The sequence below is a fragment of the Macaca nemestrina genome, chromosome 9 (genome assembly GCF_043159975.1).
Source record: "Macaca nemestrina isolate mMacNem1 chromosome 9, mMacNem.hap1, whole genome shotgun sequence".
NCBI classification, from domain to species: domain Eukaryota; kingdom Metazoa; phylum Chordata; class Mammalia; order Primates; family Cercopithecidae; genus Macaca; species Macaca nemestrina.
The window spans coordinates 40,888,734-40,902,321 of NC_092133.1; the positions used below are offsets into that span (position 1 = coordinate 40,888,734).

General features: G+C 36.9%; 1 protein-coding gene across 9 annotated transcripts in view; it reads right to left on the minus strand.

The window, feature by feature from the left end:
- Positions 1–13,588, minus strand: part of LOC105480188 (exocyst complex component 6) — a 214,472-nt gene that overhangs the window by 34,065 nt on the left and 166,819 nt on the right. For all 9 annotated transcript variants that reach the window (XM_011738755.2, XM_071069486.1, XM_071069485.1 and 6 more), the window contains one exon: positions 13,256–13,329. In XM_011738755.2, the coding sequence (XP_011737057.2) occupies positions 13,256–13,329 (74 nt within the window). The remainder of the gene's footprint in view (positions 1–13,255; positions 13,330–13,588) is intronic.

The following is a 13,588-nucleotide window of genomic DNA, read 5'->3' on the forward strand; positions in this document are numbered from 1 at the left end:
ACTAATTCCAATATTGTTACCTCTTAGGGAATAGGGAGGCTCCAGGAGAGGAAGAGATGGGAACAGCTGGTTGGCAGAGCAGTCAGAACATACCTGTTTATTGATTAAGTTCATCATTTTATATGGGCGTGGTTCAAGCATCCCAAAACAATTACAATGGTAACATCAAAGACCACTCATCACAGATCAAAAATAGACATAGTAATAATGAAAAAGTTTGAAACACTGTGAGAATTACAAAATGTGACCAAGGATACTAAGTGACCATATGTTGTTAGAAAAACGATACTGAAAGACTTCCTGGATGCAGCAGTATCATAAACCTTAGATTTGTAAAAATCACATTATCTGTGAATCACAACAAAGCTAAGTACAATAAAGCAAGGTATGCTTGCATATTAAAACCACAGTGTAAAACAACCACACAGCCACTGGAATGGCTAAAAAAGAAGAGACAGACAATACCAAGTGATAACAGGGATGCAGAACAGCTAGAACTTCTCTACACTGAAAGCTGAAGTATAAACTAGCACAACTGCTTCATAGTATCTATTAAAACTGATCATATGTATACACTCCCTGACTCAGCAATTCCACTCCTAGGTAAACACTTAAACAGAAATGTGTGCATATGTTCACCAAAAAAACATGTAAAAGAATGATCATGTTAGTACTATTGTAACAGCAAAACTGGAATCAGTTCATATGTCTACCAAGAGCAGAACATATACACAAATTATGGTTTATTTGCGCAAGGGCAGACTACACAACAAAGGGAGTGAATGAACCAGCTATATGTAACAACATGGATAAATTTCAAAGACAGTGAGCAAAAGAAGGCAGAACCAAAAGTTATCCTGCATGATTTGGTGTATGCAAAGTTCAAACTCAGGCTACTTTTATCTTTGGTACTAAAAGTCATAATAGTAGTTATCCTTGGGAGGGAGAGGAATAATGACTAGAAAGAGGCACAGTGTGGGGTGGGAACTCTCTTCTGAGGTACTGGTCAAGTTCCCTTTCTTGATCTATGTGTTCTACAGATGTAGTCACCTGGTGAAAAATCAGCAGCAGTATATATATGATTTGCCTGAATACATAATTTACTTTAATAAAACATTTATTTGAAAAGTGCTATGAGGTCCACATATATTTTGCACATTTAAAATTGCCTTTCAAATTCTCTACATATCATTCAAAGGAATGACCACTCCTCTTTTCTCCAGTTTGCCCAAAATTAAAATACTTGAAATAAATTAAATACTTGAAAACAAAACCTAACCCTGAATGGGGTAAGCAAAATTATTATTATGGCATAGGATTATATTTGGAAGAAGAAAATAGTACACTTGACTCATATATCTAGGCCAATAAAAACCTATTTTATATTCCTCTGCAAAGCTACACTTCTAAGCTTTAAATTAAATGTCCCAAAATTTAAAAACGGCTTCTCATATGAAAAGGTATCTCATCCCTCACTAGCCTTGTAACTCTCTTTTTAGGTGCTCTCCAGTTTGTGAGTGTCTATGTCATCATGCAATACCCAGGCATAGTCTTAACAGCCCCAAAGCACAGTGGTGTAACCCAAATACCACAATTTCACGAATGCAGTCTAGGAATTACCATCACACGATTTGTTCATGGAGGTTAACTAAAACAACCAGATCTTTTTCCCATTATAAGTCAGATTTCCTACAACCCGAAATTTTAAAAATTTATTTTTTAAAAAGTTAAACACAGACTTAATATTTTTCTTACTAAATTTAACTTTGTTGGCTTTGGCTCATCACTCAAGCCTACCGAGAATACTTTGATTCTGTCTCCTGTCATCTTGGGTAACTCTCCTGGCCTCATATAATCTACACATACAATTCGTATTTTTTCTATGTCTTAACTCAAATTATTATTTAAAAAATATGTTGATCCCTGCTGGTTGGGCTTTCCAGGAAAAAAAGAGAAAAGAAAACTGTTGATCCCAAATTGTCAAAGAAAGACATTTAGAGGGCACTGCCAGCATCTTCCTTAAAGCATTTGCCAAAGGATGTTTCATGTGATAAACCCTAAAATGAGCGAGGGAGGTGCCCTGTAATGAGTTTGGGAATGCTGGGTCACTGCAGAATTCCTATCTTTAAAATTCTATAAAAGGCCAGGCACGGTGGCTTACACCTGTAATCACAGCACTTTGGGAGGCCTAGCTGGGTGGATCACCTGAGGTCAGGAGTTCGCGACCAGCCTGGGCAACATGGCGAAACTCTGTCTTAGCTAGGTGTGGTGGTGTGCACCTGTAATCCCAGCTATTCGGGAAGTTGAGGTAGGAGAATTGCTTGAACCCGGGAGGCAAAGGTTGCAGTGAGCCGAGTCTGTGCAACTGTACTCCAGCCTGGGCAACAGAGTGAAACTGTGTCTCCAAAAAATTAAAATAAAATAAAATTCTAATAAATATGGTCTCTAAGAGGGGTTAAAATATAAAGTGCCTCCCAAACTTATCTGACTTGGAAACCTTTTCTCATCTTGAGAAATCAGTATTCCTGGAAAGACCCTTTGCGAAATGAAGCTCTAGGGTGATAACGATGCATCAGCCAGCATTCTTTGGGCAAAGGATTGTTTCATTAGCTTGAAACCAACCTTACTGTTTTATCATTTGACCTACCCAAACTTCTCCATGTTTTCTAAAAGATTATCAAGATACTGTCAAATGAAATAATGATATCTTGCCAATGGAAGTAACTTCTCACAAAATGAAACAGGATCAGTTAAAGAGGATTTAGTATAGTATTAGTGAAGCAATAGATGCCCAATCTACTGTGAAAATTACATGCCGTTAAGAAGAAGCTATGAAAGTGAAAGACACCTTCTTTAAAGTTTTCCATCAAAATAGCTATATTTAAAAAGCTTTGGCAATTAAAAAATAATCTTTGGTCACCTGGAAAATTCAGTTATATGTGACACCTCATTTCCCAGTGATATTTAGTGAAATATTTCTATGTATTAAGAATGAGTTATTAAAAAAGAATAAGTTATAAAAAATTATCACTGAATACTGCATATTATACAAAGAATCTTATAATAATATAGTTTAAATTTTTTAAGTTTTCATATATTGCCAAGAGAATTTCACGTATTCATCTGAAATCCACTTGAAAGATTATATTTAACAAAACATATGGTCTTTGTAAATGAAAACAGACACAAATAAGTATATCAAGTATTTCATCATTTAGCAACTTAATTTCAGAATAGGGGGTAACAGGATGATAGGCTTTACTTGTAAAAAAATTTACACAAACAAATCATATTCACACAGCACATTTAAATTGATGGAGGCAGCATATTCACATAATGTGGCACCAGTACCGCTAATCCTCCACATTGTCTCCTAGGGCTGTAGGATTCAAGATGTTGTTGAGATAACTGGCTTCCATTAGCAAGTATGTGATTGGCAGGATGATAAAGTCTTTTCACTCACAGGTCAGCTATTTCCTTTTCCTTAGAAGAGGGCAATCCCGATGATCCATCTTTTAGCTAGTCTCTCATAGAGTCCCAATTCTCTTGCCTTCAGCTTTGATATGGTTCTAACTTTCCTCTTGTATCAGCTCATACTTGTCATCAACTCCTCTATTCAGAACAGCAAATATCAGGAGTTTGACCTCAGGGCAAAGTCCGGGTGGGCAGGTAAAATGTGACCACTGGACCTACTTCCTAATCTTTCATAGCAATTCATGAAGCAGTATCAAATTCAAACTAAAAAACAGAAGCATGACCCCTTATAAGTACTAAGAAAAGGGCTCTTTTGCTTTTCTAAGTATACTTGAAAAGAACTGTCAACCACCCTATTAAGACAGAAATGGATCACAGACTAAAAAAAAAAAAAAAAAGAAGGAAAAGTGCAGAACCCCAACTGAAATGTAAATAAAGGTGTTAGCAACCCCTTTACGTTTGGTGGTATACTACTTCACATAAAAGTGTTAAAGCAATATGCTATGAAACATCTTTATGAAATAAGGAACATAAATGCCCTATCGAAACTTTAAAGCATCCTTATTTAAATAATCACTAACATCTGATTTAAAAAAAAGCTTATATCACCTCATGTGAGACTTAAATTTTCAAGACCATTTTATTTTTATTTTTTGCCAAATTCCCCATACTTGGCATTTCACCACTTAAGTATTTGTAAACTAATTTTAAAAACAAATATAAGCAAAAAAAAAACAAAAAAAAAACAAAAAAAACAAATATAGGTGAAAAACATCTATCTTTTTCAATGTATGAAGTCCAGGCTGCTAAAATAATAAAATTCAAGCCATGCCACAGTGATCTAGCAGCTAAGGAATTAGTTGCATATTCTTATTTTGGAATACAAAAGTCCAAGAATACAGTATGATTAAATTTTGATAATAATAATCAGAAAAAATTATTTTAAGTCCCTTTTAAAACTAGAAAAAATTAAAATGTAATAAAATAACTCATCAAAAATTTTCTATCCACTGATCTCTTCCATTGCATATTTACTACTATTCTCAAAAATTGTTTTATATTTAGTTATTTCTACATAAATCTTGTATTCTAACAATTCTACACACGTTATCACAGATTTCACAATTCTACATGTTTCATAATAGATTTTTAAAATTAACTTAGAAGTCTCTTAGATTACATTGATGAGGAAAAGTCAACCAGGACTTAATGCCCTCTAAGTGCACATACTTGAAAAGTAAATTCAACAAAAATGACTTGAGATGTTTATTAATATTTATAAGTATGTCTTAGTAACGATTCCCTAGTGAGCTACATACTTGTAAAGAGGCCTTCTATGCTGTCAAATGATGATTATCTTTGAAAGAAGAAAGTACCTGGGATCAGTGTTTTAATCTCCATTCAACCAACCACCTATCTATCTGGAAAAATCAAGGAACAGAATCCTTACACGAACAGTTTCATAAACTATGTGGTCCTACTCACAATCCTACAATGAGATTATAAACTAGTTAACATCACACAAATGAGTTACCACCATAAAAATTCATATACAACTGAGAAAATATCACATGATAAATTTCAAATTTTCTATAAACAGATTATTCATGGCCGGGCGCGGTGGCTCAAGCCTGTAATCCCAGCACTTTGGGAGGCCGAGACGGGCGGATCATGAGGTCAGGAGATCGAGACCATCCTGGCTAACACGGTGAAACCCCGTCTCTACTAAAAAATACAGAAAACTAGCCGGGCGCGGTGGCGGGCGCCTGTAGTCCCAACTACTCGGGAGGCTGAGGCAGGAGAATGGCGTGAACCCGGGAGGCGGAGCTTGCAGTGAGCTGAGATCTGGCCACTGCACTCCAGCCTGGGCGACAGAGCGAGACTCCGTCTCAAAAAAAAAAAAAAAAAAAAAAAAAAAAAACAGATTATTCATATATAATGAGAATTATCCTCAAATCATCTCCTCTTAAAGCTGTCCTTTGAATTGGAGAATATGTTTATGTCCTTGTAACTTACACCAGTAGGAAACTTACCCCACTAAGTGACCTTAAACTAACTGGGAAAGGAATATACAATCAATCCTGCTTTCAACTTGCTAAAGAATCCTGTTTTCAATATTAGATCACCTTGTTCAGGGAAACAGCACCGCAACAGAGGGAACACCTTCTAAAGGAAATGGATTTACTGTCAACAGAAAGAATCTCTTCTGGTAAACTGGAATGGAAGTTAAGAGTTGTAGGGATAAAGGGAAAACTCCCTCACCCTTGGAAATTTAACTGAAACATCAATTAACAAAAGGCAAATTAATAGGAGAAATAGCATATACATTTATTAGCACGCAGGAGGGAGAATTGCAGAGTGATTTTTCCACTTTGCAATGGGGGTATAAATGGTTACATGTTACTGTTTTGTTTTGTTTTAGAGGTAGGGTCTTGCTATGTTGCCCAGGCTGGTCTTGACACCTGGCTTCAAGTGATCCTCCTACCTCTGCCTCCCAAGTGCTGGGATTAGAGGTGTCAGCCACCATGCCTGACCCTGTATCTTTCTTCTTAGGGGAAAGGGAGATGGGGGAAGTGTGTATGATTTTAGGAGGGTAGTGAATGATTTTTAGGGGAACTTAATGGGAATGAGGAACATACAATGATCTGGGAAAAAGTCTGTTAAGCCTACAGATAATGGTTTGATATGTGACAAAAGTCTGTCCAGGTGTGTTGACAGACTTCAGTCTTTCTCTTGCATGAGTTTAGCTAATACAACAAAGGAAGGAACCAGAGGTAACCGTTTTCTTCCTTTACAGGTCCAAACTTCAAGCAGATGAGGGAATTTTAGAGAACTTTATTCTGTACTTTGGGAGAGACAAAGTATTGAGAGATGGTGGGGCAGTGGGTGGGGGGTAGGAAGGAGGTCAGAGAGACCTCGATGCTGCTTCTTCAGTTCAGCATGTCAAAGCACCGTATTTTAGAGTGCTGGTTTCTGAGCCCCAACATTTCCCTGTCTAAAACTTCCCTAGAAGTTTCACATATCAAAAGCTGAGTTAGTGGCTGTGAAAAGACAAATCAAGTTAGTAGCTCAATGGCAAAAGATCTCATCAAATCAGTCTCTTATTTTTGGGAATAGGCCAGTTCAATTAAACAGCTGTGTCTTTTTTTTTTTTTTTTTTTTTTTTTTGAGATGGAGTCTCGCTCTATTGGCAGGCTGGAGTGCAGTGGCGTGATCTCGGCTCACTGCAACCTCCACCTCCAGGATTCAAGCAATTCTCCTGCCTCAGGCTCCCAAGTAGCTGGGACTACAGGTGCGCGCCACCATGCCTGGCTAATTTTTGTATTTTTTTTAGTAGAGATGGGGTTTCACCATGTTGGCCAGGATGGTCTCAATCTCTTGACCTCGTGATCCACCCACCTCGGCCCCCCAAAGTGCTGGGATTACAGGCGTGAGCCACCGCGCCCAGCCAACAGCTGTGTCTTGTTTTAGAAGACAGCATTGCAGATGGGCCCTCAAAGCTAGGCCTGCAAACATATTTTTAATAAGAGGCATCTCTACAGAAACAGAAGAAAAACAATGTTCAATGTCTGGAGTAGTCTATAAGCTAATTATCAGAGTCTCTGAAGCATCTTCAGGTTGCAGTGGCAATCTGACAGATTATCATTATTATGGTTTGAATCAGGTATTCAAGCAAACTTTTTGCACAGTCCGTATATCTGTAGGCACAAAGGCTGTTAATATGTAAGTTGCTCTGGTGATTTTTGTTGAAGTTTATATTAAGCTCCAGTTTTAGGGCTTTAAGAAAAGTAGTTTTAATTTTTAGTGATTTTAAGTGAGAAAAATGTGAAGACATTAGTTTGGAGACTTGTAGCTAAAAAAGAATTTAGGATTTGGTCCAAATTGCAGGCAAATAATAAAAACTCAAAAATAATGGACAAGGCTAGAATCTAGTAACAGGTATATTACAGTTTTTTTTAATATATATTTTTTCTAGTCCCCCTTTTTAAAAAATCAAATTATACTAGGACTAATTTATTTGTGAAATAAATTTTAGTCTTACCATATTTGGCCTGCTTATTTGTATAGTGCAGCAAGAATAGTGATTCACCATATGGACTTTTTAAAAATGGACTTCGTTGAAACTTTTAATAAGAAATTTTGGATTAGACTTTTAAAAGCCTTAAGGGTAGGAAATCAAGCTGAGTATTTGTCATCAGACTGTGCCTCTAATATCAGTATGAACTGGGTCAAATTTTCTCTTTTCAAGGTCCTCGAAATATCTTCAGGTTCTTAGGCCTGCCAGAAAGTGACATTTTTTTAACTTATCCCAAGGTCAGGAACCTTATAAGGGAACTGTGTGGACAGGGTACAGGGCCAGCCTTTTTTTTTTTTTTTTTTTTTAAACTTTATTGGCTTTATAAAGTCAACCTCAATCCCTCAAAGCAGTCTGGTCGTATATGAAAACATGACAGTTTCGTCAAATCCTTGGTAAAATAACCAGTGTTTTCAATGTGTCCTGTTACAAAAGAAAGGATTCTTATTGAACTTATGTAAATAATTAGATTGTCATAAAACTAGAATATTTATGGATAGTTCCTAATTCTGGAGAAATCATGTAAGAGAAAGGTAAATGTTTTGATTTTGTTCATAAGTGTATTTTAACTAATTGCTATAAGTTACGAATAGCTTAGAAGAAAAAAATTTCTTGGCTCTGAAAAACAAAACATAGAAAGAATCAGCAATGTTTTAAATAAAAAGTCATCAAAAAATCATTTTGGGCCAAGTGCGATGGCTCATGCCTGTAATCCCAGCACTTTGGGAGGCCGAGGCAGGTGGATCGCTTGAGCCCATGAGTTCAAGACTAGCCTGGGCAACATGGTGAAACCCCATCTTTACCAAAAATACAAAAATTAGCCAGTCACATAACCTGGTCTCAAAATAAATAAATCAGTAAATAAATAAATAAATAAATAAACATTTAAAAATAAAATAATAAAAAAATTATTTTAGTCCATCATCAGTTCAGTTCCATGTAATTCTTATTTTGCTTGATGTTGTTTTAGCAATCTTTATGAATGTATGAGCTCTTTAATTAGAGTCCTGGAATTTTTTACCTAGTCCAATGGTATGATTTCCAAAGTTACCAGACACCGGTATTTAAGAGCATTTGTCAGGGTCTTTTATTTTTTTACTTTAATATTTTTATTTTTATTGTGAAAAATTTCAAACATACATGAAAGTAAACAGCACAATAAACCCATCACCCTCACCTCCCAGATTCAGCTACTATCAATAATTTTTCTTTGCTAAAGTATTTTAAAACAAACCACAGAATACATTTCCCTGCTTTCTCCCACTGATTTGTCTGAATTGGGATCAAAACAAGTTACAAACATTATATTTGGGTTTTACGGCTCTGAAATATCTGGTAAAAAAAAAAAAAAAAAAAGTTCCTTTTTAAGATTTAAGAGGCAAGCACTATCTGAAATGCAAAGAAGGAAATGTGAGGACAGTATGCCAGCAATCATATTTTGGTGAGGATAGGAGCATGGATGGGGAAAAAAAATGAATGGAAAAAGACCAGCAGGAAATAAAACAGAATGCCAATAATGATGTGTTTGGGCAGTAAGACTATGAGTAACTTTTTCTATTTTTTTGTATATTGTAATGTTTTTTGAAAACATGTATAACTTATATATATGTACTTTTTCATTTTACCTATAATATTTTATTATGCCTCTAGTAAGGCATTTAAAAAACATATTCAACATTTCATTATTATACCTTTTACAAATAATTTAATACCAAATATCTAATATCCATATTTCCCTGATTATCTCAAACCTGCCCCCTCCCTTTTTTTTATAACTAGTTTGTTCAAATTAAGATGTAAATATGGTCTGTACATTGCTGTTGGTTATGAGGTCTTATTTAATCTTTACATATAGGGGAATGTGATTTATGTCAAAGATGGTTATATGATGGTCTGCAGAAAGAATGTATTTCATTTTTAAAATTTTTATTTTATTTTATTTCAATAGCTTTTGAGGCATAAGTGGTTTTTGGTTCCATGGATGAATCGTATAGTGGTGAAGTCTGAGATTTTAAGTGTATTCATCATCCAAGTAGTACACATTGTACCCAATATGTAGTGTGTGTTTGTTTGTTTGAGACAGAGTCTTGCTCTGTCACCAGTCTGGAGTGCAATGGCACCATCTTGGCTCACTTCAACCTCCGCCTCCTGGGTTCAAGTGATTCTCCTGCCTCAGCCTCCCAAGTAGTTGGGATTACAGGCACGCGCCACCATGCCTGGTTAATTTTTTGTATTTTAGAAAAGATGGGGTTTCACAACATTGGCCAGGATGGTTTCGATCTCCTGACCTCATGATCCACCTGCCTCAGCCTCCCAAAGTGCTGGGATTACAGGCGTGAGCCACCGCGCCTGGCCCCCAATATGTAGTTTTTTATCCCTCACCCCTTCTCCCACCCTCCCCATTTTGAGTCTCCAGAGTCCATTGTATAACTGTATGCCAAGAAGCAAATTTTGGGCCGGGCGCGGTGGCTCACGCCTGTAATCCCAGCACTTTGGGAGGCCGAGGCGGGAGGATCACAAGGTCAGGAGATCGAGACCACGGTGAAACCCCGTCTCTACTAAAAATACAAAAAATTAGCCGGGCGCGGTTGTGGGCGCCTGTAGTCCCAGCTACTCGGGAGGCTGAGGCAGGAGAATGGCGTGAACCCGGGAGGCGGAGCTTGCAGTGAGCCGAGATCGCGCCACTGCACTCCAGCCTGGGCTGGGCGACAGAGCGAGACTCCGTCTCAAAAAAAAAAAAAAAAAAGCAAATTTTGGACTTTAGCCAATTGTAAACTGCTTTTTGAGGAGAACCAAAGAAAAACAATTAATATTCTGTAGATGACAAAGGACTTAGAATAGCCATGATTAGGCCAAGCCCGGTGGCTCACGCCTGTAATCCCAGCACCTTGAGAGGCCAAGGCAGGTGAATCACCTGAGGTCAGGAGTTTGAGACCAGCCTGGCCAATCTGACAAAACCCCGCCTCTACTAAAAATACAAAAAAAATTAGCTGGGGGTGGTGGCATACGCCTGTAGTCCCAGCTACTTGGGAGGCTGAGGCAGGAGAATTGCTTGAACCCAGAAGGTGGAGTTTGCAGTGAGCTGAGATCCTGTCACTGCACTCCAGCTTTGGTGACAAGAGCGAGACTCCGTCTCAAAAAAAAAAAAAAAAAAAAAAGAATAGCCATGGTAAAAGACACCAATTGACAAGGGAATTTTGTTATTTTTTGCGACACGTAATAACTTAATAATTATGCCTGATAACATATATCAAGACATCAGAATTTCAGGAATCATTTTGGAACACATGAATAAGATATATGTATAAATAAAATTCAAAGCAAGTTAAATACCATTTCTTATTTGACAATGTTTCTCATATGATTTTCTTATATTGAAAAAGACTAATGTGTCTCTCTTGAGCTTCCAGGGGCCCTTTCCAGAATATCCAAAAGTTTGTTCAAAAAGACAATTTTGGAATCTGAAATTTGGGGAAGTATATTAAATGCCAAAGGTTTAAAAACTTGATTAAAATAGGATCACAGGTGGTCGGGCACTGTGGCTATACCTGTAATCCCAGCACTCTAGGAGGCCAAGGCAGGTGGATCACTTGAGGCTGGGAGTTCAAGACTGGCCTGGACAACATGGGAAAACCCTGTCTCTGCTTTAAAAAAAAAAAAAAAAAAAAAAATCAGCCAGGCGTGGTAGTATGTGTCTGTAGTCCCAGCTACTCGGGAGGCTAAAGCAGGAGAATTGCTTGAACCCTGGAGGCACAGTTGCAGTGAGGTGAGACCATGCCACTGCACTCCAGCCTGGGCAACAGAGTGAGACTCTGTCTCATAAATAAACAAACAAACAAATACAGGATCACAGGTGACTTAAAATAATAGTCATTTACTTAGCCAGTGATAAAGATTTCAAAACACAAAATTTTTTTTATTCTTTGATAAAGAGAAGGCAGCTTTTTAAATAGTTAAATGACCTAACAAAGACCATCTTCTTCTTCTACTATCTTTCCCAACTCAGCAAGGTTAATCATCTATAGATCTAGGTCACCTATAACAGTGTTCCTTGTTTGACATAATATCTGAGCACTGATTGCAAACAGAAGTAAATATGAATGTATTTTATATGTACCATACTTTACAGACATAATTTGGAGATAAGAATGGCTTTTTAAGTCTCCTTCTAAACCTGACTTGAAGATATACCAATTATTTCCACATGACTCATCTTTCTTTTTTGAGACGGAATCTCGCTCTGTTGCCCAGGCTGGAGTGCAGTGGCACGATCTCGGCTCACTGCAAACTCCACCTGCCGTGTTCAAGCGATTCTCCTGCCTCAGCCTCCCCAGTAGCTGGGACTACAGGTGCGTGCCACCATGCTTGGCTAATTTTTTGTATTTTTAGTAGAGACGGGGTTTCAAAGTGTTAGCCAAGATGATCTTGATCTCCTGACCTTGTGATCCACCTGCCTTGGCCTCCCAAAGTGCTGGGATAACAGGTGTGAGTCACTGAGACAATGAGAGCGCGCAGCCGGCAACTCATTGTCTTATAAGGATTCCTAACCAGTATATGTTTTGCTTCTCTAAAGTATGTTTAAGCTCCATCAGGATAAAACTATTTCTTATACAGTTTTATATTTATTTCAAACACATCTTTCCTCTGCAAATAATGAATATATAATAGTAAGTATTTAGGAAACACTGGGTTGGAATTATCTATATTCTCAAACATTTACTGAAGTCAGTTTCTTAACTGCTCAAAGTGGTCCTGCTCCGAACATCACTGTGGTAGAGTCTGTTCGTACCAATGATGAAGCCTCATCTCTATCCCCTAAAGGGAATGGGAACTATTAATAGACTGATACCACAGTGGCTTTGTTTTAATTCAATCTCCATATGGTTCTTCTTGCAAAGGCCACAGTCACTCCTACTGTCTATTCTAGCACTCCTGAGCCCTCTAACTTGGATCCTCCTTTCCTACTACAACTCCCTTGTGACTTGACTCCCCAGCTTTCTTAAGCTACTTAATAATAGGAATTAAAAAAAACAAAAGGGGGAAGAGAAAAGAGGAGGAAAAGAATAAAAAAAATAAAGAGGTGGAAAAAGGGAAGAAATAAATACAACGACAATAGAGATGTCAGAGTAGCAAAATGAATAGATTTTTTAAATGATCATATTTGTTACTACACTTAGAGTATTGTGGCCAGAAAAGAATTGTGTAAATATCTCATTACATTTTTAAAACATATTTTATCCTTCTTTCTGGGACCAACAGAAAATTTATAAAAATAGCATTCTTTACCACTGAAAAAATTTTATGCAAGGGGTTACTTTCTAGGTTGTAAGAATTTACATTTAACTTGGGTCCTGAAATTAATGTTAATACCACCAATTTTCATATATGACAAGATTATTAAGAAATAATCTGAACATCAAGTGTCATTAAACCAAGCTACAAAGTTATGATTTAGTAATGTGCTTAGCAGGTAATAACTATTAAATAAATTAAATATTCACTGATGAGAATGCTCTATGAAGTTGAGGTACTGAATGCATTACAGGTTCAAAGAGAAGTGTCAAATACATAGTTATCAAGGAAGCATTTTTCTTAAGATGGGTTGTTTCAAGGCAAACAGGCATTCCTGTAGCATTAAGAAAAAAAAAGTGAGGGGAGGGCAAGAGTTAGAGGGCAACAAATGGGAAGTACATTATTACATCTTACTTGTCTGAGGTCAATGAATGCTAGCTGCAGGGTATCCCCCTGGAATCCTGGCACAGGTTCAGAGCTGGCAAACACTATTAAAAGAAGAAAAAACGAGAATAAAAATGAGATTGCAAAATATACAAGAGTTTAACTGATAAATTAATTTCTACTCATTATAAATGCATTATAATATTTACACATAATCATTTCAAATGAATATTATTTATAACCTTCAATTTCCACTACTGAGAAAGTTCTCCACATCCACTACCTCAAGTGTTTTAATAATAATTTTAAATTTCGAATCTGCCATGTAATCATTTTAATCCTAATCACAATACATTTAGGAGG